The sequence below is a fragment of the Coregonus clupeaformis genome, unplaced genomic scaffold (genome assembly GCF_020615455.1).
Source record: "Coregonus clupeaformis isolate EN_2021a unplaced genomic scaffold, ASM2061545v1 scaf1402, whole genome shotgun sequence".
NCBI lineage: Eukaryota > Metazoa > Chordata > Actinopteri > Salmoniformes > Salmonidae > Coregonus > Coregonus clupeaformis.
Window position 1 is genome coordinate 63,854 of NW_025534856.1, and position 27,216 is coordinate 91,069.

Genomic DNA, 27,216 nt, shown 5'->3' on the forward strand with positions numbered 1-27,216 from the left:
TGTGCCTTATTGCTTAATCATAGCAGTCAAACGAGTTAAATCGACATCCATTGATGGAAAATGATCTGGCGAGTTTAATAAGGGCACATTTTATTTTATTTTGCCACATATTCAAATTCCTTTATTACGTCATGTGTATATAATTATTATTTTTGAGTAAACCCAAATGTTTGCTTCCAATGTCGTTACAAGTTACTGTGATATTCCTTCTTAATTGGCTTATTAACGTCATGCAAATAGGCTTTATTGTATAGATATGGCAACTATCTTGCATGTCTTGAGTGGTCACTGGGCTAGACATTTTAGCTTAACCTGGTAACCCTGTTTTTAGTCCCAGTAAGCAAAAGGATGTTAGGCTACAGAAAAGGCCACATACTGTTTCTACCATATCCTATATCTGCTACATGAGTTATGTTAGATCACTGTCTAAAACCAGAGGATCTACTCCCCACTACTTCAGATTACTGTCTAAAACCAGAGGATCTACTCCCCACTACTTCAGATTACTGTCTAAAACCAGAGGATCTACTCCCCACTACTTCAGATTACTGTCTAAAACCAGAGGATCTACTCCCCACTACTTCAGATTACTGTCTAAAACCAGATGATCTACTCCCCACTACTTCAGATTACTGTCTAAAACTAGATGATCTACTCCCCACTACTTTAGATTACTGTCTAAAACCAGAGGATCTACTCCCCACTACTTCAGATTACTGTCTAAAACCAGAGGATCTACTCCCCACTACTTCAGATTACTGTCTAAAACCAGAGGATCTACTCCCCACTACTTCAGATTACTGTCTAAAACCAGAGGATCTACTCCCCACTACTTCAGATTACTGTCTAAAACTAGATGATCTACTCCCCACTACTTCAGATTACTGTCTAAAACCAGAGGATCTACTCCCCACTACTTCAGATTACTGTCTAAAACCAGAGGATCTACTCCCCACTACTTCAGATTACTGTCTAAAACCAGAGGATCTACTCCCCACTACTTCAGATTACTGTCTAAAACTAGATGATCTACTCCCCACTACTTCAGATTACTGTCTAAAACCAGAGGATCTACTCCCCACTACTTCAGATTACTGTCTAAAACCAGAGGATCTACTCCCCACTACTTCAGATTACTGTCTAAAACCAGAGGATCTACTCCCCACTACTTCAGATTACTGTCTAAAACCAGAGGATCTACTCCCCTCTATACAGTGTAAAACGGTCCATGCTGGAAGGACAGAACAGGAAAGTACACCATGCATTACGTCATTGCACTGTAGGTCATATATACAGTGCCTTCAGAAAGTATTCAGAACCTTTGACTTTTTCCACATTTTGTTACGTTACTGCTTTATTCTAAAATGGATTAAAGAAAAAAAAATACTCAGCAATCTACACACAATACCCCATACTGACAAAGCGAAAACAAGTTTTTAGACATTTTTATTTACATAAGTACTCAGACCCTTTGCTATGAGACACGAAATTGAGCTCAGGTGCACCCTGTTTCCATTGATCATCCTTGAGATGTTTCTACAACTTGATTGGAGTCCATCTGTGGTAAATTCAATTGATTGGACATGATTTGGAAAGGCTCACACCTGTCTATTTAAGGTCCCACAGTTTACAGTGCATGTCAGAGCAAAAACCAAGCCATGAGGTCGAAGGAATTGTCCGTAGAGGTCCGAGACAGGATTATGTCGAGGCTCAGATCTGGGGAAGGGTACCAAAACATTTCTGCAGCATTGAAGGTCGCCAAGGACACCGTGGCCTCCATCATTCTTAAATGGAAGAAGTTTGGAACCACCATGACTCAAAGGCGCCCCCTTGTGGATGAATCCGGGTGGGGGGGTTTTCAGCGGCAGGGACTGGGAGACTAGTCAGGATCAAGGCAAAGATTAACGGAGCAAAGTACAGAGAGATCCTTGATGAAAACCTGCTCCAGAGCGCTCAGGACCTCAGACTGGGGAGAAGGTTCACTTTCCAACAGGACATTGACCCTAAGCACAGAGCCAACACAACGCAGGAGTGGTTTCGGGACAAGTCTCTGAATGTCCTTTAGTGGCCCAGCCAGAGCCTGAACTTGAACCCGATCGAACATCTCTGGAGAGACCTGAAAATAGCTTCAGAGGATCTGCAGAGAAGAATGGGAGAAACTCCCCAAACACAGGTGTGCCAAGCTTGTAACGCCAGGGTTGTGGGTTCGATTCCCACGGGGGGCCAGTATGAAAAAAAAAAAAAAAGAAGAATGTATGCACTAACTGTAAGTCGCTCTGGATGAGAGCGTCTGCTAAATAATGTAAAATGTAAAAATGTAAAAAATGTCATACCCAAGGAGACTCGAGGCTGTAATCGCTGCCAAAGGTGCTTCAACAAAGTACTGAGTAAAGGGCCTGAATACTTATGTAAATGTGATATTTCTGTATTTTTTTAATTATATATTTACTAACATTTCTAAAAACCTGTTTTTGCTTTGTCATTATGGGGTATTGTGTCTAGATTGAGGGGGAAAAAACAATTGAATCCATTTTAGAATACGGCTGTAACGTAACAAAATGTGGAAAAAGTCGAGGGGTCTGAATACTTTCCGAAGGCACAGTACATTCTCAGAGCTTGTGAGTGTTATGGGGGTCAGTGTGCTAATGACACCTTAGCTTCCTCCACTGTAATGGGAGTCATTTAGCAGACGCTCTTATCCAGAGCCACTTACAGTTAGTGAGTCATTTAGCAGACGCTCTTATCCAGAGCCACTTACAGTTAGTGAGTCATTTAAAGGCGGCTCTTATCGGAGGCCGCCTAGTGGTGAGTCATTTAGCAGACGCTCTTATCCAGAGCCACTTACAGTTAGTGAGTCATTTAGCAGACGCTCTTATCCAGAGACACTTCCAGTTAGTGAGTCATTTAGCAGACGCTCTGCCAACAGCTTAGCTTCCTCCACTGTAACGGGGGTCAGTAAGCTGCCAACAGCTTAGCTTCCTCCACTGTAACGGGGGTCAGTAAGCTGCCAACAGCTTAGCTTCCTCCACTGTAATGGGGGTCACTGTGCTAACGACACCTTAGCTTCCTCCACTGTAATGGGGGTCACTGTGCTAACGACACCTTAGCTTCCTCCTCTGTAATGGGGGTCACTGTGCTAACGACACCTTAGCTTCCTCCTCTGTAATGGGGGTCACTGTGCTAACGACACCTTAGCTTCCTCCTCTGTAATGGGGGTCACTGTGCTAACGACACCTTAGCTTCCTCCTCTGTAATGGGGGTGTGGGGGAAATTAATATTAATTACATACTATACTGTTTAATTAGACATACTATTCTGTTTTTTACTTAAATATTGTCCATTGTTATATGCTATTATTTTTTACTGATACAAACTTGTCTTGTGTGACTTAGTCATTAATCTGAGCGTACAAATTAATGAGCCGTTTGGGTCCGACCGCAGTATGTTACTTCCTGTGTTTACGATCGGCAGGAATGCAGGGAGGAACAGAGAATGGTACAACTCTGTTCCCAGGCCCCGTTTCTGCACGTCTGTCACATAGATAATACGATGTACATAGATTACATTTACAGTAGTGAGTCATTTAGCAGACGCTCTTATCCAGAGCCACTTACAGTAGTGAGTCATTTAGCAGACGCTCTTATCCAGAGCCACTTACAGTTAGTGAGTCATTTAGCAGAACGCTCTTATCCAGAGCCACTTACAGTTAGTGAGTCATTTAGCAGACACTCTTATCCAGAGCCACTTACAGTTAGTGAGTCATTTAGCAGACGCTCTTATCCAGAGCCACTTACAGTTAGTGAGTCATTTAGCAGACGCTCTTATCCAGAGCCACTTACAGTTAGTGAGTCATTTAGCAGACGCTCTTATCCAGAGCCACTTACAGTTAGTGAGTCATTTAGCAGACGCTCTTATCCAGAGCCACTTACAGTTAGTGAGTCATTTATCAGACGCTCTTATCCAGAGCCACTTACAGTTAGTGAGTCATTTAGCAGACGCTCTTATCCAGAGCCACTTACAGTTAGTGAGTCATTTAGCAGACGCTCTTATCCAGAGCCACTTACAGTTAGTGAGTGCATACATTTTCATACTGGCCCCCCGTGGGAAACGAACCCACAACCCTGGCGTTGCAAGCGCCATGCTCTACCAACTGAGCTACATTAGAGGATGTACTTTCTATAAAAGGAGAAAGCCAACTCTGTTCATTGGACTGGGCACTGTGAGTGGATTGTTGGACTGCTCCATTTTTGCTAATCTTATAATAAAGTTGTTGTTGGAAAGAATCTGCAGTCTCTCTTCCTATAGAATTTCTACTACAGGGGTCAGTAAGCTGCCAACAGCTTAGCTTCCTCCACTGTAACGGGGGTCAGTAAGCTGCCAACAGCTTAGCTTCCTCCGCTGTAACGGGGGTCAGTAAGCTGCCAACAGCTTAGCTTCCTCCGCTGTAACGGGGGTCAGTAAGCTGCCAACAGCTTAGCTTCCTCGCTGTAACGGGGTCAGTAAGCTGCCAACAGCTTAGCTTCCTCCGCTGTAACGGGGGTCAGTAAGCTGCCAACAGCTTAGCTTCCTCCGCTGTAACGGGGGTCAGTAAGCTGCCAACAGCTTAGCTTCCTCCGCTGTAACGGGGGTCAGTAAGCTGCCAACAGCTTAGCTTCCTCCGCTGTAACGGGGTCAGTAAGCTGCCAACAGCTTAGCTTCCTCCGCTGTAACGGGGGTCAGTAAGCTGCCAACAGCTTAGCTTCCTCCGCTGTAACGGGGGGTCAGTAAGCTGCCAACAGCTTAGCTTCCTCCGCTGTAACGGGGGTCAGTAAGCTGCCAACAGCTTAGCTTCCTCCGCTGTAACGGGGGTCAGTAAGCTGCCAACAGCTTAGCTTCCTCCACTGTAACGGGGGTCAGTGTGTTGCCAACAGCGTAGTTTCCTCCACCGGCTGACTGCCCCATACTGGGCTCCAACCAATGATCCTCTGACCTCAACACACCTGACCGCCCTCCTTGACAACCTACCAACGGGTTGAGCCACCCATTAGGTACTGATTGGATGGCCCCATCCACCCATTAGGTACTGATTGGATGGCCCCATCCACCCATTAGGTACTGATTGGATGGCCCCAGCCACCCATTAGGTACTGATTGGATGGCCCCAGCCACCCATTAGGTACTGATTGGATGGCCCCAGCCACCCATTAGGTACTGATTGGATGGCCCCAGCCACCCATTAGGTACTGATTGGATGGCCCCATCCACCCATTAGGTACTGATTGGATGGCCCCATCCACCCATTAGGTACTGATTGGATGGCCCCATCCCCCCATTAGGTACTGATTGGATGGCCCCATCCCCCATTAGGTACTGATTGGATGGCCCCATCCACCCATTAGGTACTGATTGGATGGCCCCATCCCCCCATTAGGTACTGATTGGATGGCCCCATCCACCCATTAGGTACTGATTGGATGGCCCCATCCACCCATTAGGTACTGATTGGATGGCCCCATCCACCCATTAGGTACTGATTGGATGGCCCCATCCCCCCATTAGGTACTGATTGGATGGCCCCATCTGCAACATTTCAAGCTAGCTGTGGAGTGAGTTCTTAACTCCATTACATGAGCGTGAACAGGATTGGATTGCCCCACCGGTAATATGACTACAATCTCTAACCTAAGGATGGAATTCAATACGATCATCAGTAGATCCACGTAAAACATTGACTTTAAAAGGAGCGTTTTCCACAAAGACTGATCAGATTGAATTTTGGGTTTATTATTGGAGGAATAAACACAGAACAGAAATATGATTGGAAGAATTTGTCAATATAAAGCATACTTCATATAGACTGTGGCACATGGAGGCAATAGTTAGAGGATATAATGCAGTATGGACAGTGTGACTGGATATGAGAATGGATTGCAGACTGCTCAAAACTACAATGTAGCATTATGTAGTAAACAGTATGTAGCATTATAATACACTGTAGTATAATCAGATATGTGAACAATAACAACCAATTTGACAATATACATTGAGGACCTTATGGATTTGATTTCACTAAAACATTTCTTCAAGAAATCCCTGGAAATAAAACAAGGACACACATACAGCCATCAGTCTCATACAGCCATCAGTCTCATACAGCCATCAGTCTCATACAGCCATCATTCTCATACAGCCATCAGTCACATACAGCCATCAGTCACATACAGCCATCATTCTCATACAGCCATCAGTCACATACAGCCATCAGTCACATACAGCCATCAGTCACATACAGCCATCAGTCTCATACAGCCATCAGTCACTCACGCACACACAGATGCACAAACCATTCGCTGTCACCACTATACCTGTAAATTAATATGATCTCTCACCACTATACAAAGTTAGAAACATTGTCTGGCAAAGCATCAAAAAGCAAAAGTCATTATTACCAGAGAACATCATTGAAGAAAAAAGGTAAACCTACACATTCACTAACAATAAAATATATATATATTTAAAAAAATGTATTTAACATTTATAGTAAATACCAATATGAACTGTTGATTGTCTGATAAAAATCAGTTGGTTGGTGAAAGGGTGGGCACTGTAGGAGGGGAAGGCTTCTGGTTGGTTGGTCCTAGAGAGGGTTGTTATGGTGACCAGCCATGCTGAGCTGTGATTGGTTGACAGTAAGCATGCCCAGATCAGTCTTTCCCGGCATCGATCTTCTCTTGTCGTCGTCTCATGATCTCCTGGAGCTCTGAATCCCCACTGCTCTTCTAGAAATAGATGTACAGGGTTTAGTTTAGTTGTTCATCTGTAAACATCTAAAGGCACTAAACATGTTAGCCTGTTGGACGACTATTTCAGTCTTAACAACATCAGATTCAGTTATTTCCTTGGGTGAATAAAGTGAATTGCCTTAGAATGCTGTTTAACGTGTCTGTGCCTGTGTCTGTGCCTGCGTGTCTGTGATACAGACCTCCAGCTGGGATTTCTGCACGGTGGTCTGGCTGTAGACCCTGGAGCCCTCGTCTCCACACACTGCCTTCAGTTCCTCCTTGTTCAGAGAGAAGAGCTGAGCACCGGTCAGGTTGCCCAGGCACTCCACTGTCCTGTAGGGAACAGAGACTACATTACCCATAATGCTCTACACCCAGGCACTCCACTGTCCTGTAGGGAACAGAGACTACATTACCCATAATGCTCTATGCCCAGGCACTCCACCGTGCTGTAGGGAACAGAGACTACATTACCCATAATGCTCTATACCCAGACACTCCACCGTCCTGTAGGGAACAGAGACTACATTACCCATTATGCTCTATACCCAGACACTCCACCGTCCTGTAGGGAACAGAGACTACATTACCCATAATGCTCTATACCCAGACACTCCACCATCCTGTAGGGAACAGAGACTACATTACCCAATATGCTCTATACCCAGACACTCCAACGTCCTGTAGGGAACAGAGACTACATTACCCATAATGCTCTACACCCAGACACTCCACCATCCTGTAGGGAACAGAGACTACATTACCCATAATGCTCTACACCCAGACACTCCACCATCCTGTAGGGAACAGAGACTACATTACCCATAATGCTCTATACCCAGACACTCCACCGTCCTGTAGGGAACAGAGACTACATTACCCATAATGCTCTACACCCAGACACTCCACCATCCTGTAGGGAACAGAGACTACATTACCCATAATGCTCTATACCCAGACACTCCACCGTCCTGTAGGGAACAGAGACTACATTACCCATAATGCTCTATACCCAGACACTCCACCGTCCTGTAGGGAACAGAGACTACATTAACCATAAGACCTGGGCAGGAAATAGTTGTATTTTGTAGTTTATTATATCAAATCGTTTTAAAAAGTAGTTACTTTCTGAGCTCTTTATTCAAATAGTTAAAAAAAGTTGTACTTTTTTGGGGATCTGTATTCAAATAGTCACCTCCAAAGTTACTATTTGTTCCTCCCCCAAAATGTGTATATCGTGTCTTTTTCACACACAGCCAAGCACGGTGACTCACGGTTTAGAGAATCCCCTGGCATTGAGCCAGGCGGTGACCTGCAGTGGGCTGGAGTCTAAGGTGAGAGGAGCAGTGCTGCTGCTGCCCGAGGGGCGCTCCACCCTGAAGTTACGGGCTGGAGTCTGAGACTTATTACTAGTGATCCTCTTCAACAACTCATCATTCACCTCATCCATCTGGTGTGTCCGAGCTGGGGGAGGGGAGGAGAGGGGGAGGGAGGGAGAGACAGAAAGACAAACAGGGAGAGAGAGAGAGGGAGACAGAGAGAGAGAGAGACAGAGAGAGAGAGAGAGAGAGAGAAAGGGGGAGAGAGAGCGAGAGAGAGAGAGACAGAGAGAGAGAGAAAGAGAGAGAGACAGAGAGGGAGAGAGAGAGAGAGACAGAGAGAGAGAGAGAGAGGGAGAGAGAAAGGGAGAGAGAGAGAGAGAGAGAGAGAGAGAGAGAGAGAGAGAGAGAGAGAGAGAGAGAGAGAGAGGGAGAGAGAGAGAGAGAGAGAGAGAGAGAGAGAGAGAGAGAGAGAGAGAGAGAGAGAGAGAGAGAGAGAGAGAGAGAGAGAGAGAGAGAGAGAGAGAGAGAGAGAGAGAGAGAGGGGAGAGAGAGAAGAGAGAGAGAGAGAGAGAGAGAGAGAGAGAGAGAGAGAGAGAGAGAGAGAGAGAGAGAGAGAGAGAGAGAGAGAGAGAGAGAGAGAGAGAGAGAGAGAGAGAGAGAGAGAGAGAGAGAGAGAGAGAGAGAGAGAGAGAGAGAGAGAGAGACAGAGAGAGGGAGAGAGGGGGACAGAGAGAGAGAGAGACAGAGACAGAGACAGAGACAGAGAGAGAGAGAGAGAGAGAGAGAGAGAGAGAGAGAGACAGAGAGAGAGACAGAGGTAGAGAGAGAGAGAGAGGTAGAGAGAGAGAGAGACAGAGACAGAGACAGAGAGAGAGAGAGAGAGAGAGAGAGAGAGAGAGAGAGAGAGAGAGAGAGAGAGAGAGAGAGACAGAGAGAGAGAGAGGCAGAGAGAGAGACAGAGGTAGAGAGAGAGAGAGAGGTAGAGAGAGAGAGAGAAAGAGGCAGAGAGAGAGAGAGAGAGAGAGAGAGAGAGAGAGAGAGAGAGAGAGAGAGAGAGAGAGAGAGAGAGAGAGAGAGAGACAGAGAGAGAGAGACAGAGAGAGAGAGACAGAGAGAGAGAGAGAGAGAGAGAGAGAGAGAGAGAGAGGGAGAGGGAGAGAGGGAGAGGGAGAGGGAGAGGGAGAGAGAGAGAGCGAGGGAGAGAGCGAGGGAGAGAGAGAGAGAGACAGAGAGAGAGAGAGAGAGAGAGAGAGAGAGAGAGAGAGAGAGAGAGAGAGAGAGAGAGAGAGAGAGAGAGAGAGAGAGAGAGAGAGAGAGAGAGAGAGATTCCTGTTTAGGAGGTATTCCTGTTTAGGAGGTATTCCTGCTCATCTATAAGTGCTGAGGTCCTCTTAGCTAAGATGATGAAACTCATAAAAGCCTTGAGCTAAGATAGCTCTGATAGCTCAGATAAGATAAGCAGTTATCTAGATTGTTTAGTAGTAAATAAAAGCTATGGAGACTCACATTCTTTGAAGCGGCCCATGTCAAAGCTCTCCCCTCTACCTAGAGGGCTGGAGGGAGAGGTAGGGCTGTAGAGCTGGTGACACACAGAGACAAAAGAAAGACACGTGAAAGTTAATAATTAATGAATTTATTGGATTTATATATATATTTTTTCATTTTTTATTTAACTAGGCAAGTCAGTTAAGAACAAATTCTTATTTACAATGACGCCCTTCACCGGCCAAACCCGGACGACGCTGGGCCAATTGTGCGCCGCCCAATGGGACTCCCAACCACGGCCGGTTGTGATACAGCCTGGAATCGAACCAGGGTCTGTAGTGACGCCTCAAGCACTGAGATGCAGTGTCTTAGACCGCTGCGCCACTCGGGAGCCCAAATATATAATGCTTTTCCAGATGCTAAAAGCACTTACATAATGTCAAACATGGAAGGATATTGTCACGGAGAACAGGTTCATCATTCCAATATGTTTGATAATGTTCCATAATGTATTCAAATGGTTTACAGGATGTATTGGTAGGTGGTACAGTCAAATAAAATAAAATATTATTTGTCACATTATCCGAATACAACAGGTACCTTACAGTGAAATGCTTACTGACAAGCCCTTAACCAACAATGCAGTTCTAAGAAAAATAAGTGTTAAGTAAAAAAATTATAAGTAAAAAATAAATAATAAAAATAATAAAAATAATAAAAGAGCAGCAGTAAAATAACAGTAGCGAGGCTATATACAGCGGGAACCGGTACAATGCAAATAATACCGGTACAGAGTCAATGTGCGGGGGGCACCGGTTAGTCGAGGTAATTGGGGTAATATGTACATGTGGGTAGAGTTAAAGTGACTATGCATAGATAATAAACAGAGTAGCAGCAGCGTAAAAGAGGGGGGCAATGCAAATAGTCCGGGTAGCCATTTGATTAAATGTTCAGGAGTCTTATGGCTTGGAGGTAGAAGCTGTTAAGGAGCCTTTTGGACCTAGACGCAGTAGCAGAGAGAACAGTCTATGATTAGGGTGGCTGGAGTCTGACAATTTTTAGGGCCTTCCTCTGACACCGCCTGGTGTAGAGGTCCTGGATGGCAGGAAGCTTGGCCCCAGTGATGTACTGGGCCGTAAGCACTACCCTCTGTAGAGCCTTGCGGTCGGAAGCCGAGCAGTTGCCACCAGTCAGGATGCTCTCGATGGTGCAGCTGTATAACTTTTTGAGGATCTGATGACCCATGCCAAATCTTTTCAGTCTCCTGAGGGGGAATAGGTTTTGTCGTGCCCTCTTCACAACTGTCTTGGTGTGTTCAGACCATGATAGTTTGTTGGTGATGTGGACACCAAGGAACTTGAAGCTCTCAACCTGTTCCACTACAGCCCTGTCGATGAGAATGGTGGCGTGCTCGGTCCTCTTTTTTTTCCTGTAGTTCCCAATCATCTCCTCATGTTGAGGGAGAGGTTGTTATCCTGGCACCACACTGCCAGGTCTCTGACCTCCTCCCTAAAGGCTGTCTCATCGTTGTCGGTGATCAGGCCTACCACTGTTGTGTCATCGACAAACGTAATGATGGTGTTGGAGTCGTGCCTGGCCATGCAGTCATGGGTGAACAGGGAGTACAGGAGGGGACTGAGCACGCACCCCTGAGGGGCCCCCATGTTGAGGATCAGCGTGGCAGATGTGTTGTTACCTACCCTTACCACCTGGGGCGGCCCGTCAGGAAGTCCAGGATCCAGTTGCAGAGGGAGGTGTTTAGTCCCAGGGTCCTTAGCTTAGTGATGAGCTTTGAGGGCACTATGGTGTTGAACGATGAGCTGTAGTCAATGAATAGCATTCTCATGTAGGTGTTCCTTTTGTCTAGGTGGGAAAGGGCAGTGTGGAGTGCAATAGAGATTGCATCATCTGTGGATCTGTTGGGGCGGTATGCAAATTGGAGTGGGTCTAGGGTTTCTGGGATAATGGTGTTAATGTGAGCCATGACCAGCCTTTCAAAGCACTTCATGGCTACAGACATGAGTGCTACGGGTCTGTAGTCATTTAGGAAGGTTATCTTAGGATGGCGGCAGGTAGCTTAGTGGGTAAGAGCGTTGTGCCAGTAACCGAAAGGTCGCTGGTTCTAATCCCCGAGCCGACTAGGTGAAAAATCTGTCGATGTGCCCTTGAGCAAGGCACTTAACCCTAATTGCTTCTGTAAGTCGCTCTGGATAAGAGCGTCTGCTAAATGACTAAAATGTAAATGTAAAATGTAGTGTTCTTGGGCACAGGGACTATGGTGGTCTGCTTGAAACATGTTGGTATTACAGACTCAGTCAGGGACATGTTGAAAATGTCAGTGAAGACACTTGCTAGTTGGTCAGCGCATGCTCGGAGTACACTTTCCTGGAAATCCGTCTGGCCCTGCGGCCTTGTGAATGTTGGCCTGTTTAAAGGTCTTACTCACATCGGCTACGGAGAGCGTGATCACATAGTCATCCGGAACAGCTGGTGCTCTCATGCATGCGTCAGTGTTGCTTGCCTCGAAGCGAGCATAGAAGTGGTTTAGCTCGTCTGGTAGGCTTGTGTCACTGGGAAGCTCGCGGCTATGCTTCCCTTTGTAGTCTGTAATAGTTTTGAAGCCCTGCCACATCCGACGAGCGTCGGAGCCGGTGTAGTACGATTCAATCTTAGTCCTGTATTGACTCTTTGCCTGTTTGATGGTTCGTCGGAGGGCATAGCGGGATTTCTTATAAGTGACCGGGTTAGAGTCCTGCTCCTTGAAAGCGGCAGTTCTACAATTTAGCTCAGTGCGGATGTTGTGTGTATAATGTGTGTGTGTGTGTATAATGTTACCTGGCTATAGAGTGGTTCAGCCATGCCATGTGGTTCTTCCAGTTTGACCACGTCCAGGATGTTGTAGGGGACGTATCCTGACTGGCCACTCCTGTTCCTCAGCTTCCACCACTGTTTATTGTCCTCTAACACCTGCAGGGCCACAATGACATGTCACAACCATGACCTTTGACCCTTGTTGACCTTTATTGACTCCAGTTGATCATCCTCTAACACCTGCAGGGCCACAATGACATGTCACAACCATGACCTTTGACCCTTGTTGACCTTTATTGACTCCAGTTGATCATCCTCTAACACCTGCAGGGCCACAATGACATGTCACAACCATGACCTTTGACCCTTGTTGACCTTTATTGACTCCAGTTGATCATCCTCTAACACCTGCAGGACCTAAATGATCATAACAATAATAATATACCATTTAGCATGTTTTTTTTTATTTTCTTTATCTGAAACTAACATACTGTAATATCCAAGCTCTGCATCACAATTCAATGGATGCCATAATAACTCCCTCTAGCCATATGACAAATACTGTTAACCCCACGCTAGACATGTCATTGTGTGACATCTCAGGCCATGGCATGACTCACAGACAAATCCATCTTAACAAAGTCAGTTGGGATGCAAGTGCACATCGTCTCAATTCTCACTTTGCCCAAAATAGTGGCAGACTCAAGTGATCACTATCAAACACATCAGCTAGCAGCCACTCCATAAAGGGCCTGGGGGTCAATGACTATCAAATAAAACATTAACATACTGAGCTATATTGTTTACAGAAAAAAAAGGGCAAATTATATTATTTTATAATACAACAATTGCTCAGAGAAAGAGATTTTGTTTAACAAGTCATTTCTCAAAAAGGTAGGGGTCAAAATTATTGACACCCCTATTTTCAAGCAAGCTCCACAAACAAATCGGTTGCACTGCAAACAGTTTTCATGGTCCTTGTTTCGTGTGCACCTGTCTTCTTTTTCGCCCGAGTTGGAGCTGCGGTGCCTGGGGGGAGGGGGATCAGGACGTGCTGCTGGACGTGCTGCTGGACGTGCTGCTGGACGTGCTGCTGGCCAGGCTACCATAACGACTCCAGATCCATGCTCTTTCCGCCGTTTGGCCCCGCGGACATACAAGAGTTCATCCATAGACATGTCCCACAGACTGGTTCCTTTTCCGTGCGCATGAGCAACAGATTTGTCTCTTTGACTGATGTCCTGCTCTCTCACTACAGTTCTACTACTGTTCTAAATTGAATCATCCTCTTCACCCTCTTCCTCATCATTCAGATAACTCAACGTCAGTGACCTACAGCGGTTCTAGTGTCAACAAGGGACACAGGAAGCAAAATAGCACTATAACATCAAAGATCCAGCACCAGAATTTACAGTAGGTATTGGGAAAACATGTTTTTGCCCGTGCTACAGATGGCTGACAGTATTATAATATAGATGGTGTACCTCTAGCACCTCCTCCTGCAGTACTGACAGTATTATAATATAGATGGCGTACCTCTAGCACCTCCTCCTGCAGTACTGACAGTATTATAATATAGATGGCGTACCTCTAGCACCTCCTCCTGCAGTACTGACAGTATTATAATATAGATGTCTCTAGCACCTCCTCCTGCAGTACTGACAGTATTATAATATAGATGGCGTACCTCTAGCACCTCCTCCTGCAGTACTGACAGTATTATAATATAGATGGCGTACCTCTAGCACCTCCTCCTGCAGTACTGACAGTATTATAATATAGATGGCGTACCTCTAGCACCTGCTCCTGCAGTACTGACAGTATTATAATATAGATGGCGTACCTCTAGCACCTCCTCCTGCAGTACTGACAGTATTATAATATACAGTGGGGGGAAAAAAGTATTTAGTCAGCCACCAATGTGTGCAAGTTCTCCCACTTAAAAAAGATGAGAGATGCCTGTAATTTTCATCGCAGGTACACGTCAACTATGACAGACAAATTGAGGGAAAAAAATCCAGAAAATCACATCGTAGGATTTTTATGAATTTATTTGCAAATTATGGTGGAAAATAAGTATTTGGTCACCTACAAACAAGCAAGATTTCTGGCTCTCACAGACCTGTAACTTCTTCTTTAAGAGGCTCCTCTGTCCTCCACTCGTTACCTGTATTAATGGCACCTGTTTGAACTTGTTATCAGTATAAAAGACACCTGTCCACAACCTCAAACAGTCACACTCCAAACTCCACTATGGCCAAGACCAAAGAGCTGTCAAAGGACACCAGAAACAAAATTGTAGACCTGCACCAGGCTGGGAAGACTGAATCTGCAATAGGTAAGCAGCTTGGTTTGAAGAAATCAACTGTGGGAGCAATTATTAGGAAATGGAAGACATACAAGACCACTGATAATCTCCCTCGATCTGGGGCTCCACGCAAGATCTCACCCCTTGGGGTCAAAATGATCACAAGAACGGTGAGCAAAAATCCCAGAACCACACGGGGGACCTAGTGAATGACCTGCAGAGAGCTGGGACCAAAGTAACAAAGCCTACCATCAGTAACACACTACGCCGCCAGGGACTCAAATCCTGCAGTGCAAGACGTGTCCCCCTGCTTAAGCCAGTACATGTCCAGGCCCGTCTGAAGTGCATTTGGATGATCCAGAAGAGGATTGGGAGAATGTCATATGGTCAGATGAAACCAAAATATAACTTTTTGGTAAAAACTCAACTCGTCATGTTTGGAGGACAAAGAATGCTGAGTTGCATCCAACGAACACCATACCTACTGTGAAACATGGGGGTGGAAACATCATGCTTTGGGGCTGTTTTTCTGCAAAGGGACCAGGACAACTGATCCGTGTAAAGGAAAGAATGAATGGGGCCATGTATCGTGAGATTTTGAGTGAAAACCTCCTTCCATCAGCAAGGGCATTGAAGATGAAATGTGGCTGAGTCTTTCAGCATGACAATGATCCCAAACACACCGCCCGGGCAACGAAGGAGTGGCTTCGTAAGAAGCATTTCAAGGTCCTGGAGTGGCCTAGCCAGTCTCCAGATCTCAACCCCATAGAAAATCTTTGGAGGGGAGTTGAAAGTCTGTGTTGCCCAGCGACAGCCTCAAAACATCACTGCTCTAGAGGAGATCTGCATGGAGGAATGGGCCAAAATACCAGAAACAATGTGTGAAAACCTTGTGAAGACTTACAGAAAACGTTTGACCTGTGTCATTGCCAACAAAGGGTATATAACAAAGTATTGAGAAACTTTTTGTTATTGACCAAATACTTATTTTCCACCATCATTTGCAAATAAATTCATTAAAAATCCTACAATGTGATTTTCTGGATTATTTTTTCTCATTTTGCCTGTCATAGTTGACGTGTACCTATGATGAAAATTACAGGCCCTCTCTCATCTTTTTAAGTGGGAGAACTTGCACAATTGGTGGCTGACTAAATACTTTTTTTCCCCCACTGTAGATGGCGTACCTCTAGCACCTCCTCCTGCAGTACTGACAGTATTATAATATAGATGGCGTACCTCTAGCACCTCCTCCTGCAGTACTGACAGTATTATAATATAGATGTCTCTAGCACCTCCTCCTGCAGTACTGACAGTATTATAATATAGATGGCGTACCTCTAGCACCTCCTCCTGCAGTACTGACAGTATTATAATATAGATGGCGTACCTCTAGCACCTCCTCCTGCAGTACTGACAGTATTATAATATAGATGTCTCTAGCACCTCCTCCTGCAGTACTGACAGTATTATAATATAGATGGCGTACCTCTAGCACCTCCTCCTGCAGTACTGACAGTATTATAATATAGATGTCTCTAGCACCTCCTCCTGCAGTACTGACAGTATTATAATATAGATGGCGTACCTCTAGCACCTCCTCCTGCAGTACTGACAGTATTATAATATAGATGGCGTACCTCTAGCACCTCCTCCTGCAGTACTGACAGTTCGTTGGCGTTGCGGGCCACAAAGTGGTAGCGGATCTTGGCATATTTACGGGACGAGGAGGTCAGCACATTGTAGGACCTTGGACAGGAGACAAATGTATGAGTTATTTCTAATGGGCCATGCACAACAAATATTGCCCCAGATTTAGCTACACGTCTGTTACATGGTCTGTATGAATACTACAACAGCGTACGAGTTTTACAGCAGCTCAAGAAATAACAACAATTTGAGAAACGTTTTGTTTAGTAATGATAATAGCAGCATGTAATGTAAAATCGCAGTAGTAGTACTATCCACTTACCCATTTGATGAGCTTAAAGACTGGGTTCCAGAAATCTGAAAGAGAGAGATTTTATTATCATTGTAAAGTGATGTTATGGACTAGTATGTGTCTGGCTAGTGTAACACACTGAACTCTATTAAATAATTTAGAAAGTATTTGAAACCTGCGTCACTGAAGAAATGTAAACAAACAAATGACGAACTAACAATGGATGGCTGGGAGAAGTCTACTATAATTAATCAAATGGACAGCAGTCTAGAAATGTGTGAGTATAAAACGTGTGTGTGTGTGTGTGTGTGTGTGTGTACACACCTCGTCTGAGTTGTAGGGGGACATGAGGTTGGATATGGGGGACAGGAGAGGTTCCCCTGATCCCTCTGCCTCCCACGGGGAGGTCCTGAACAGCTCAGCTGGGGGCTCCCACCCGTTCCTGAATGTAGGGAAGTAAGGTGGAGCACACTGGTCCTGCGGCCAGTCCGCTCTGCAGGGGGCAGGGGGCAGGGGGCAGGGGCAGGGGGCAGGGGGCAGGGGCAGGGGGCAGGGGCAGGGGCAGGGGGGCAGGGGGCAGGGGGCAGGGGGCAGGGGGCAGGGGGCAGGGGGCAGGGGCAGGGGGCAGGGGGTTAATGCTGATACAGAGAGAACAAGTCTATAATCACGTATAAAGTATTAGAACAGCAGGCTGAACAGTTTACCAGCAGGCTGAACAGTTTACCAGCAGGCTGAACAGTTTACCAGCAGGCTGAACAGTTTACCAGCAGGCTGAACAGTTTACCAGCAGGCTGAACAGTTTACCAGCAGGCTGAACAGTTTACCAGCAGGCTGAACAGTTTACCAGCAGGCTGAACAGTTTACCAGCAGGCTGAACAGCTTAACAGCAGGCTGAACAGCTTAACAGCAGGCTGAACAGTTTAACAGCAGGCTAAACAGTTTACCAGCAGGCTGAACAGCTTAAAAGCAGGCTGAACAGTTTACCAGCAGGCTGAACAGCTTAACAGCAGGCTGAACAGTTTAACAGCAGGCTAAACAGTTTACCAGCAGGCTGAACAGCTTAAAAGCAGGCTGAACAGTTTACCAGCAGGCTGAACAGCTTAACAGCAGGCTGAACAGTTTAACAGCAGGCTGAAACGTTTAACAGCAGGCTGAAACGTTTAACAGCAGGCTGAACAGTTTAACAGCAGGCTGAAACGTTTAACAGCAGGCTGAACAGCTTAACAGCAGGCTGAACAGCTTAACAGCAGGCTGAACAGTTTACCAGCAGGCTGAACAGTTTACCAGCAGGCTGAACAGTTTACCAGCAGGCTGAACAGTTTACCAGCAGGCTGAACAGCTTAACAGCAGGCTGAACAGCTTAACAGCAGGCTGAACAGCTTAACAGCAGGCTGAACAGCTTAACAGCAGGCTGAACAGCTTAACAGCAGGCTGAACAGCTTAACAGCAGGCTGAACAGCTTAACAGCAGGCTGAACAGTTTAACAGCAGGCTGAACAGTTTAACAGCAGGCTGAACAGCTTAACAGCAGGCTGAAACGTTTAACAGCAGGCTGAACAGCTTAACAGCAGGCTGAACAGCTTAACAGCAGGCTGAACAGTTTAACAGCAGGCTGAACAGCTTAACAGCAGGCTGAAACGTTTAACAGCAGGCTGAACAGTTTAACAGCAGGCTGAACAGTTTAACAGCAGGCTGAACAGTTTAACAGCAGGCTGAACAGTTTAACAGCAGGCTGAACAGCTTAACAGCAGGCTGAACAGCTTAACAGCAGGCTGAACAGCTTAACAGCAGGCTGAACAGTTTACCAGCAGGCTTAATTTTAAGAAGTTATTTGGACACTTTAGTTGTGATACAAACCTTATTGAAACATACAGGCCTATGGACAAGGCTACATGAGGACTATGATTAGAAAAAGTTGCAAAAGTGATAATATATCATTCATAAGTGATAGGTTAATATTGTCACCCATCAGACTATTCTTGATTTAATCTTGCCTTTACATATACTAAATAATATATGTGTGAAATTTGTTTTGATTTAGAATGGACCATTATCATGCACCTGTCTTGGAATATGGGCAGTGGGGAAAAATATATGTCATCTATGCACTTAAATAGAGAATGGAGGACGCTTTTCCCATGGTTTATTTTCATGCCAGCCAGGTAGGCTATACTCCTGTTGTAAAGAGAAGCAATGTGCTTAATATTAGGAAAGTAGAGAAATAAATATAGTAGGCCTAGCCTATAGAAAGCTGATGGGATCCTCCTCTTTTTAGTAGAGGCCATCTCTCTGTTTTGTCACGCTATTGCATAGCCTTTAGAAATGTTGCGCAACCTGAGCTCACGGGCTCTCATGAAGTGTTTGATTTGATTTCCGATCACATTTGCATTGATGTCAGAGTGATTAGAGGGACAATAGAGTGCTGAGTACCAGGCAGTTAGCAAGTTTGGTAGGCTACTAATGACCATCAGCAGCATCAGAGCTTGGAGAAGTCTAATTACCGTGACTAAACGGTCACATGGAATTTGACTGCCATCCCGACTCGTGACCGACGGTGTGGCAGGAGGAGGTCTGTACGCAGCATAGTACCTTCCATAAAAAGTTTTGCTCGACAAAAAGAAACGCAAGCATCATACATCTAATATTTAAAACAACAAAAACACATGGGTACAGTACACTTGCAACCACACACACACACCTGGGTCGTGTCCACCCGTCTCCCAGAAGTTCAAAGATGGTCATCTCTTTAGGCGACAGGTGACCTCTCAGGAAGTCTACTGCATCTCTGGACAGGTGAGGGGAGACCACGGAGCGGGGCAGCTCTGGACTGCCACAGGACTGGAGCACCTAGAGGTCGGAGGTTAGAGGTCACAGGTCATACACTGGAGAACCTGGAAGGTCAGAGGGTAGAGGGTAGAGGTCACAGGTCATACACTGGAGCACCTGGAAGGTCAGAGGGTAGAGGGTAGAGGTCACAGGACATACACTGGAGCACCTGGAAGGTCAGAGGGTAGAGGTCACAGGACATACAAGTCATTATCAAAACACAGTCTATAGCTTCCACTGTCGTACACAGTCAATATCTCAGCAGGTTAATCTCTTCTAAAAGCACCCAGCCACTTGTGTTATGTGTGTTGCTGTAAGACAGTAACCAGGTGTACTATAAGGCCATGTTGCTATGAGACAGTAACCAGGTGTACTATAAGGCCATGTTGCTATGAGACAGTAACCAGGTGTACTATAAGGCTATGTTGCTATGAGACAGTAACCAGGTGTACTATAAGGCCATGTTGCTATGAGACAGTAACCAGGTGTACTATAAGGCTATGTTGCCATGAGACAGTAACCAGGTGTACTATAAGGCCATGTTGCTATGAGACAGTAACCAGGTGTACTATAAGGCCATGTTACCATGAGACAGTAACCACGTGTACTATAAGGCTATGTTGCCATGAGACAGTAACCAGGTGTACTATAAGACTATGTTGCTATGAGACAGTAACCAGGTGTACTATAAGGCTATGTTGCCATGAGACAGTAACCAGGTGTACTATAAGACTATGTTGCTGTAAGACAGTAACCAGGTGTACTATAAGGCCATGTTGCTATGAGACAGTAACCAGGTGTATTATAAGACTATGTTGCCATGAGACAGTAACCATGTGTACTATAAGGCTATGTTGCCATGAGACAGTAACCAGGTGTACTATAAGGCTATGTTGCCATGAGACAGTAACCAGGTGTACTATAAGACTATGTTGCTATGAGACAGTAACCAGGTGTACTATAAGGCCATGTTGCTATGAGACAGTAACCAGGTGTACTATAAGACTATGTTGCCATGAGACAGTAACCATGTGTACTATAAGGATATGTTGCCATGAGACAGTAACCAGGTGTACTATAAGGCCATGTTACCATGAGACAGTAACCACGTGTACTATAAGGCTATATTGCCATGAGACAGTAACCAGGTGTACTATAAGACTATGTTGCTATGAGACAGTAACCAGGTGTACTATAAGGCTATGTTGCCATGAGACAGTAACCAGGTGTACTATAAGGCTATGTTGCCATGAGACAGTAACCAGGTGTACTATAAGGCTATGTTGCCATGAGACAGTAACCAGGTGTACTATAAGGCTATGTTGCTATGAGACAGTAACCAGGTGTACTATAAGGCTATGTTGCCATGAGACAGTAACCAGGTGTACTATAAGGCTATGTTGCTATGAGACAGTAACCAGGTGTACTATAAGGCTATGTTGCTATGCGACAGTAACCAGGTGTACTATAAGGCCATGTTACCATGATACAGTAACCAGGTGTACTATAAGGATATGTTGCTATGAGACAGTAACCAGGTGTACTATAAGTCTATGTTGCCATGAGACAGTAACCAGGTGTACTATAAGTCTATGTTGCCATGAGACAGTAACCAGGTGTACTATAAGACTATGTTGCTATGAGACAGTAACCAGGTGTACTATAAGGCTATGTTGCTATGAGACAGTAACCAGGTGTACTATAAGGCTATGTTGCTATGAGACAGTAACCAGGTGTACTATAAGGCTATGTTGCTATGAGACAGTAACCAAGTGTACTATAAGGCTATGTTGCCATGAGACAGTAACCAAGTGTACTATAAGGCTATGTTGCCATGAGACAGTAACCAGGTGTACTATAAGGCCATGTTGCTATGAGACAGTAACCAGGTGTACTATAAGACTATGTTACCATGAGACAGTAACCAGGTGTACTATCAGGATATGTTGCCATGAGACAGTAACCAGGTGTACTATAAGGCTATGTTGCTATGAGACAGTAACCAAGTGTACTATAAGGCTATGTTGCTATGAGACAGTAAACAGGTGTACTATAAGATTATGTTACCATGAGACAGTAACCAGGTGTACTATCAGGATATGTTGCCATGAGACAGTAACCAGGTGTACTACAGTGAGGGAAAAAAGTATTTGATCCCCTGCTGATTTTGTACGTTTGCCCACTAACAAATAAATGATCAATCTATAATTTTAATGGTAGGTTTATTTGAACAGTGAGAGACAGAATAACAACAAAAAAATCCAGAAAAACGCATGTAAAAAATGTTATAAATTGATTTGCATTTTAATGAGGGAAATAAGTATTTGACCCCCTCTCAATCAGAAAGATGTATGGCTCCCAGGTGTCTTTTATACAGGTAACGAGCTGAGATTAGGAGCACACTCTTAAAGGGAGTGCTCCTAATCTCATCTTGTTACCTGTATAAAAGACACCTGTCCACAGAAGCAATCAATCAATCAGATTCCAAACTCTCCACCATGGCCAAGACCAAAGAGCTCTCCCAGGATGTCAGGGACAAGATTGTAGACCTACACAAGGCTGGAATGGGCTACAAGACCATCGCCAAGCAGCTTGGTGAGAAGGTGACAACAGTTGGTGCGATTATTCGCAAATGGAAGAAACACAAAAGACTGTCAATCTCCCTCGGCCTGGGGCTCCATGCAAGATCTCACCTCGTGGAGTTGCAATGATCATGAGAACGGTGAGGAATCAGCCCAGAACTACACGGGGAGGATCTTGTCAATGATCTCAAGGCAGCTGGGACCATAGTCACCAAGAAAACAATTGGTAACACACTACGCCGTGAAGGACTGAAATCCTGCAGCGCCCGCAAGGTCCCCCCTGCTCAAGAAAGCACATATACAGGCCCGTCTGAAGTTTGCCAATGAACATCTGAATGATTCAGAGGTGAACTGGGTGAAAGTGTTGTGGTCAGATGTGACCAAAATCGAGCTCTTTGGCATCAACTCAACTCGCCGTGTTTGGAGGAGGAGGAATGCTGCCTATGACCCCAAGAACACCATCCCCACCGTCAAACATGGAGGTGGAAACATTATGCTTTGGGGGTGTTTTTCTGCTAAGGGGACAGGACAACTTCACCGCATCAAAGGGACGATGGACGGGGCCATGTACCGTCAAATCTTGGGTGAGAACATCCTTCCCTCAGCCAGGGCATTGAAAATGGGTTGTGGATGGGTATTCCAGCATGACAATGACCCAAAACACACGGCCAAGGCAACAAAGGAGTGGCTCAAGAAGAAGCACATTAAGGTCCTGGAGTGGCCTAGTCAGTCTCCAGACCTCAATCCCATAGAAAATCTGTGGAGGGAGCTGAAGGTTCGAGTTGCCAAACGTCAGCCTCGAAACCTTAATGACTTGGAGAAGATCTGCAAAGAGGAGTGGGACAAAATCCCTCCTGAGATGTGTGCAAACCTGGTGGCCAACTACAAGAAAAGTCTGACCTCTGTGATTGCCAACAAGGATTTTGCCACCAAGTACTAAGTCATGTTTTGCAGAGGGGGTCAAATACTTATTTCCCTCATTAAAATGCAAATGAATTTATAACATTTTTGACATGCGTTTTTCTGGATTTTGTTGTTGTTATTCTGTCTCTCACTGTTCAAATAAACCTACCATTAAAAGTATAGACTGATCATTTCTTTGTCAGTGGGCAAACGTACAAAATCAGCAGGGGATCAAATACTTTTTTCCCTCACTGTACAAGGCTATGTTACCATGAGGCAGTATCATAGGGCAGTAACCAGGTGTGTCTGTCTGAATAATAGATGTTAGGGTTCAGTAAATCTAGCCTTCATCATTACGCAACTGTGGTGACTGCACCTGATGTAGGGCTGTAACCACACTGATCCGGTCTGCTTAGTTCCAAGGTGGAAGGGTGTGTGTGTGTGTGTGTGTGTGTGTGTGTGTGTGTGTGTGTGTTTGCATGCTAGATACATCACTCATTAGACTTCCCCCCCCCCCCTGCAGGAAAGCTTCCACACACACAAGCCAATAGAGGGTAAGGTATGTTGATGACTAGGACAGTCCAAGCATTCAGCTGTTCTCATTCTCCCCAGCTCAATAGACTGGCCGTGGTGTGTGGGAATAACAGCGTACTACTGTGTGTATGGTTCAGTCAACATTGTGGGAAGAATGAATGCTTCCTAAAGCACACAGTGTTCTGCTTGGCTGCCCAGACATAGTATAGAGTAGTAGGTCAAAGGGACAGACACGAGCCATTTCATTTCCATTTAGATTTTAGTTGATGTCACTGGCATTTTTTCAAGTAACGATTTTTTTTACAGAATAACAGAAATTGGCCCAGCTGAAAAGGCCTGTGTCTGATGTTTAGAAACACTCTCCTACCTCATCTGATGTAGGCAACACACTGTATATATATTTTCTGTTGTATTTTTGACTTTATGTTTTGTTTTACCCCATATGTAACTCTGTGTTGTTGTTTTTATCGCACTGCTTTGCTTTATCTTGGCCAGGTCGCAGTTGTAAATGAGAACTTGTTCTCAACTGGCTTACCTGGTTAAATAAAGATTAAAAAATAAAAAATAAATAAAATAAAAACAGTAAGACTTATTTTCTCTGCAAGGACAGAGTGTGATACACAACAATCTCTATCCAAATACAGGCTGGATGATCAAATCCTAGCAGGCAAAACTGGTTGCAATGATATCATTATTGCAACCAGATTTCAAACAGTTCAGGTTGTAATCTGGCTGTTTTGATGTCTTTTCAACCAACTTTGCCTGCTATGAATGCACTCTATGAAACATTATATATTTTTGTCTATCAGTCAGCTTCTTACCAACTCCAGGGGTGACTATCAGTCAGGTTCTTACCAACTCCAGGGGTGTCTATCAGTCAGGTTCTTACCAACTCCAGGGGTGACTATCAGTCAGGTTCTTACCAACTCCAGGGGTGACTATCAGTCAGCTTCTTACCAACTCCAGGGGTGACTATCAGTCAGGTTCTTACCAACTCCAGGGGTGACTATCAGTCAGCTTCTTACCAACTCCAGGGGTGACTATCAGTCAGGTTCTTACCAACTCCAGGGGTGTCTATCAGTCAGGTTCTTACCAACTCCAGGGGTGACTATCAGTCAGCTTCTTACCAACTCCAGGGGTGACTATCAGTCAGGTTCTTACCAACTCCAGGGGTGACTATCAGTCAGCTTCTTACCAACTCCAGGGGTGACTATCAGTCAGCTTCTTACCAACTCCAGGGGTGACTATCAGTCAGCTTCTTACCAACTCCAGGGGTGACTATCAGTCAGCTTCTTACCAACTCCAGGGGTGACTATCAGTCAGGTTCTTACCAACTCCAGGGGTGTCTATCAGTCAGGTTCTTACCAACTCCAGGGGTGACTATCAGTCAGCTTCTTACCAACTCCAGGGGTGACTATCAGTCAGGTTCTTACCAACTCCAGGGGTGACTATCAGTCAGCTTCTTACCAACTCCAGGGGTGACTATCAGTCAGGTTCTTACCAACTCCAGGGGTGTCTATCAGTCAGGTTCTTACCAACTCCAGGGGTGACTATCAGTCAGCTTCTTACCAACTCCAGGGGTGACTATCAGTCAGGTTCTTACCAACTCCAGGGGTGACTATCAGTCAGCTTCTTACCAACTCCAGGGGTGACTATCAGTCAGCTTCTTACCAACTCCAGGGGTGACTATCAGTCAGCTTCTTACCAACTCCAGGGGTGACTATCAGTCAGCTTCTTACCAACTCCAGGGGTGACTATCAGTCAGGTTCTTACCAACTCAAGGGGTGACTATCAGTCAGGTTCTTACCAATTCCAGGGGTGACTATCAGTCAGGTTCTTACCAACTCCAGGGGTGACTATCAGTCAGGTTCTTACCAACTCCAGGGGTGACTATCAGTCAGGTTCTTACCAACTCCAGGGGTGACTATCAGTCAGGTTCTTACCAACTCCAGGGGTGACTATCATTCAGGTTCTTACCAACTCCAGGGGTGACTATCAGTCAGCTTCTTACCAACTCCAGGGGTGACTATCAGTCAGGTTCTTACCAACTCCAGGGGTGACTTTCAGTCAGGTTCTTACCAACTCCAGGGGTGACTATCAGTCAGGTTCTTACCAACTCCAGGGGTGACTATCAGTCAGCTTCTTACCAACTCCAGGGGTGACTATCAGTCAGGTTCTTACCAACTCCAGGGGTGACTATCAGTCAGCTTCTTACCAACTCCAGGGGTGACTATCAGTCAGCTTCTTACCAACTCCAGGGGTGACTATCAGTCAGGTTCTTACCAACTCCAGGGGTGACTATCAGTCAGGTTCTTACCAACTCCAGGGGTGACTATCAGTCAGGTTCTTACCAACTCCAGGGGGCCAAAGAGGAAGTGCACCAGTTCAGAAGCGCTGGGGTTCTGGATGTGCTTCTTCAGTTTGGCCTGCAGGGGGCAGAGTGACAAATACACACTGTTAGACACAGCTCACCACAGCTCCGTATAGGAAAGTAGCAGCAAGGTTTCTATTTCAAATCAGTCAATTGGGGAAGTAAACTAAAAGATGTCTGTCCCAATTCCCTTCAAAGCCCTTTCCCTTGGTCCTTCCATGTTTATAGATGTAAGCAACATGGTGGAGGCTCCACTACTCGCCTGATTCAACCTATAAAGACCCTTTAAATCTGTAAACATCAAAGGGTTAGGACCAAAGTAAAGGGGTAGGGTGCGCTTTGGTCTCCGCTGGAACTAACGTTTAAGAACGTTGGGCCAGTAACTAAAAGGTTGCTGGTTCGGATCCCTGAGCAACTAGGTGAAACATCTGTCGATGTGCCCTTGAGCAAGGCACTTAACCCTAACTCCTCCTGTAAGTCGCTCTAGATAAGAGCGTCTGCTAAACGACTAAAATGTCAAACGTCAAATGTATTATACACAGGCATAATGGAGGTTTGTGTACTAGGAAGTCAACTCACCAGTAGGTTGAAGGCTAACTTCAGTTTCTGTAGGCTATCAATGAACTCTGCCTCGGAGGGGGGCTTCGCTCTCAGGGTCAGCATGCCCTCTGTCAATAAGCAGGCCGACAGACGAGAGAGACAAACATGACATAACCACACATAGAGACTACTGTAGGGTTACTATACTGGCTTCACACAGGGCAGGGGGGAGATGGTTACTACACTGGCTTCACACAGGGCAGGGGGGAGACGGTTACTATACTGGCTTCACACAGGGCAGGGGGGAGACGGTTACTATACTGGCTTCACACAGGGCAGGGGGGAGATGGTTACTACACTGGCTTCACACAGGGCAGGGGGGAGACGGTTACTATACTGGCTTCACACAGGGCAGGGGGGAGACAGTTACTACACTGGCTTCACACAGGGCAGGGGGGAGACGGTTACTATACTGGCTTCACACAGGGCAGGGGGGAGACGGTTACTACACTGGCTTCACACAGGGCAGGGGGAGACGGTACTATACGGGCAGGGGGTGACAGTTACTATACTGGGCAGGGGGAGACAGTTACTATACTGGCTTCACACAGGGCAGGGGGAGACGGTTACTATACAGGGCAGGGGAGACGGTTACTATACTGGCTTCACACAGGGCAGGGGGAGACGGTTACTATACAGGGCAGGGGGGAGACGGTTACTATACTGGCTTCACACAGGGCAGGGGGGAGACGGTTACTATACAGGGCAGGGGGAGACGGTTACTATACTGGCTTCACACAGGGCAGGGGGAGACGGTTACTACACTGGCTTC

At 45.6% G+C, this 27,216-nt stretch overlaps 2 protein-coding genes across 3 annotated transcripts in view; one reads left to right on the forward strand and one right to left on the reverse strand.

The window, feature by feature from the left end:
* Nucleotides 1-5,742: 5,742 nt before the first annotated feature.
* LOC121531517 (epidermal growth factor receptor kinase substrate 8-like protein 2) overlaps nt 5,743-27,216 on the reverse strand; it is a 44,654-nt gene continuing 23,180 nt past the window's right edge. Inside the window, exons 8-18 of one of the 2 annotated variants that reach the window (XM_045218146.1) lie at nt 26,424-26,512; nt 25,825-25,899; nt 19,327-19,475; nt 16,954-17,122; nt 16,660-16,694; nt 16,328-16,436; nt 12,404-12,535; nt 9,590-9,662; nt 8,036-8,225; nt 6,962-7,094; nt 5,743-6,758 (exon numbers count right to left, since the gene is read on the reverse strand). In XM_045218146.1, the coding sequence (XP_045074081.1) occupies nt 6,684-6,758; nt 6,962-7,094; nt 8,036-8,225; nt 9,590-9,662; nt 12,404-12,535; nt 16,328-16,436; nt 16,660-16,694; nt 16,954-17,122; nt 19,327-19,475; nt 25,825-25,899; nt 26,424-26,512 (1,229 nt within the window). In that variant the 3' untranslated portion in view covers nt 5,743-6,683. Of the gene's footprint in view, nt 6,759-6,961; nt 7,095-7,160; nt 7,791-8,035; nt 8,226-9,589; nt 9,663-12,403; nt 12,536-16,327; nt 16,437-16,659; nt 16,695-16,953; nt 17,123-19,326; nt 19,476-25,824; nt 25,900-26,423; nt 26,513-27,216 lie in introns of those variants that run through there. The other variant, XM_045218147.1, reaches the window with a different exon arrangement.
* Nucleotides 19,464-21,624, forward strand: LOC121531518 (keratin-associated protein 9-1-like). The gene is made up of 2 exons (XM_045218148.1): nt 19,464-21,421; nt 21,578-21,624. The coding sequence occupies exons 1-2, from the start codon at nt 20,289-20,291 to the stop codon at nt 21,606-21,608; spliced, it is 1,164 nt and encodes a 387-aa protein (XP_045074083.1). The 5' UTR covers nt 19,464-20,288; the 3' UTR covers nt 21,609-21,624.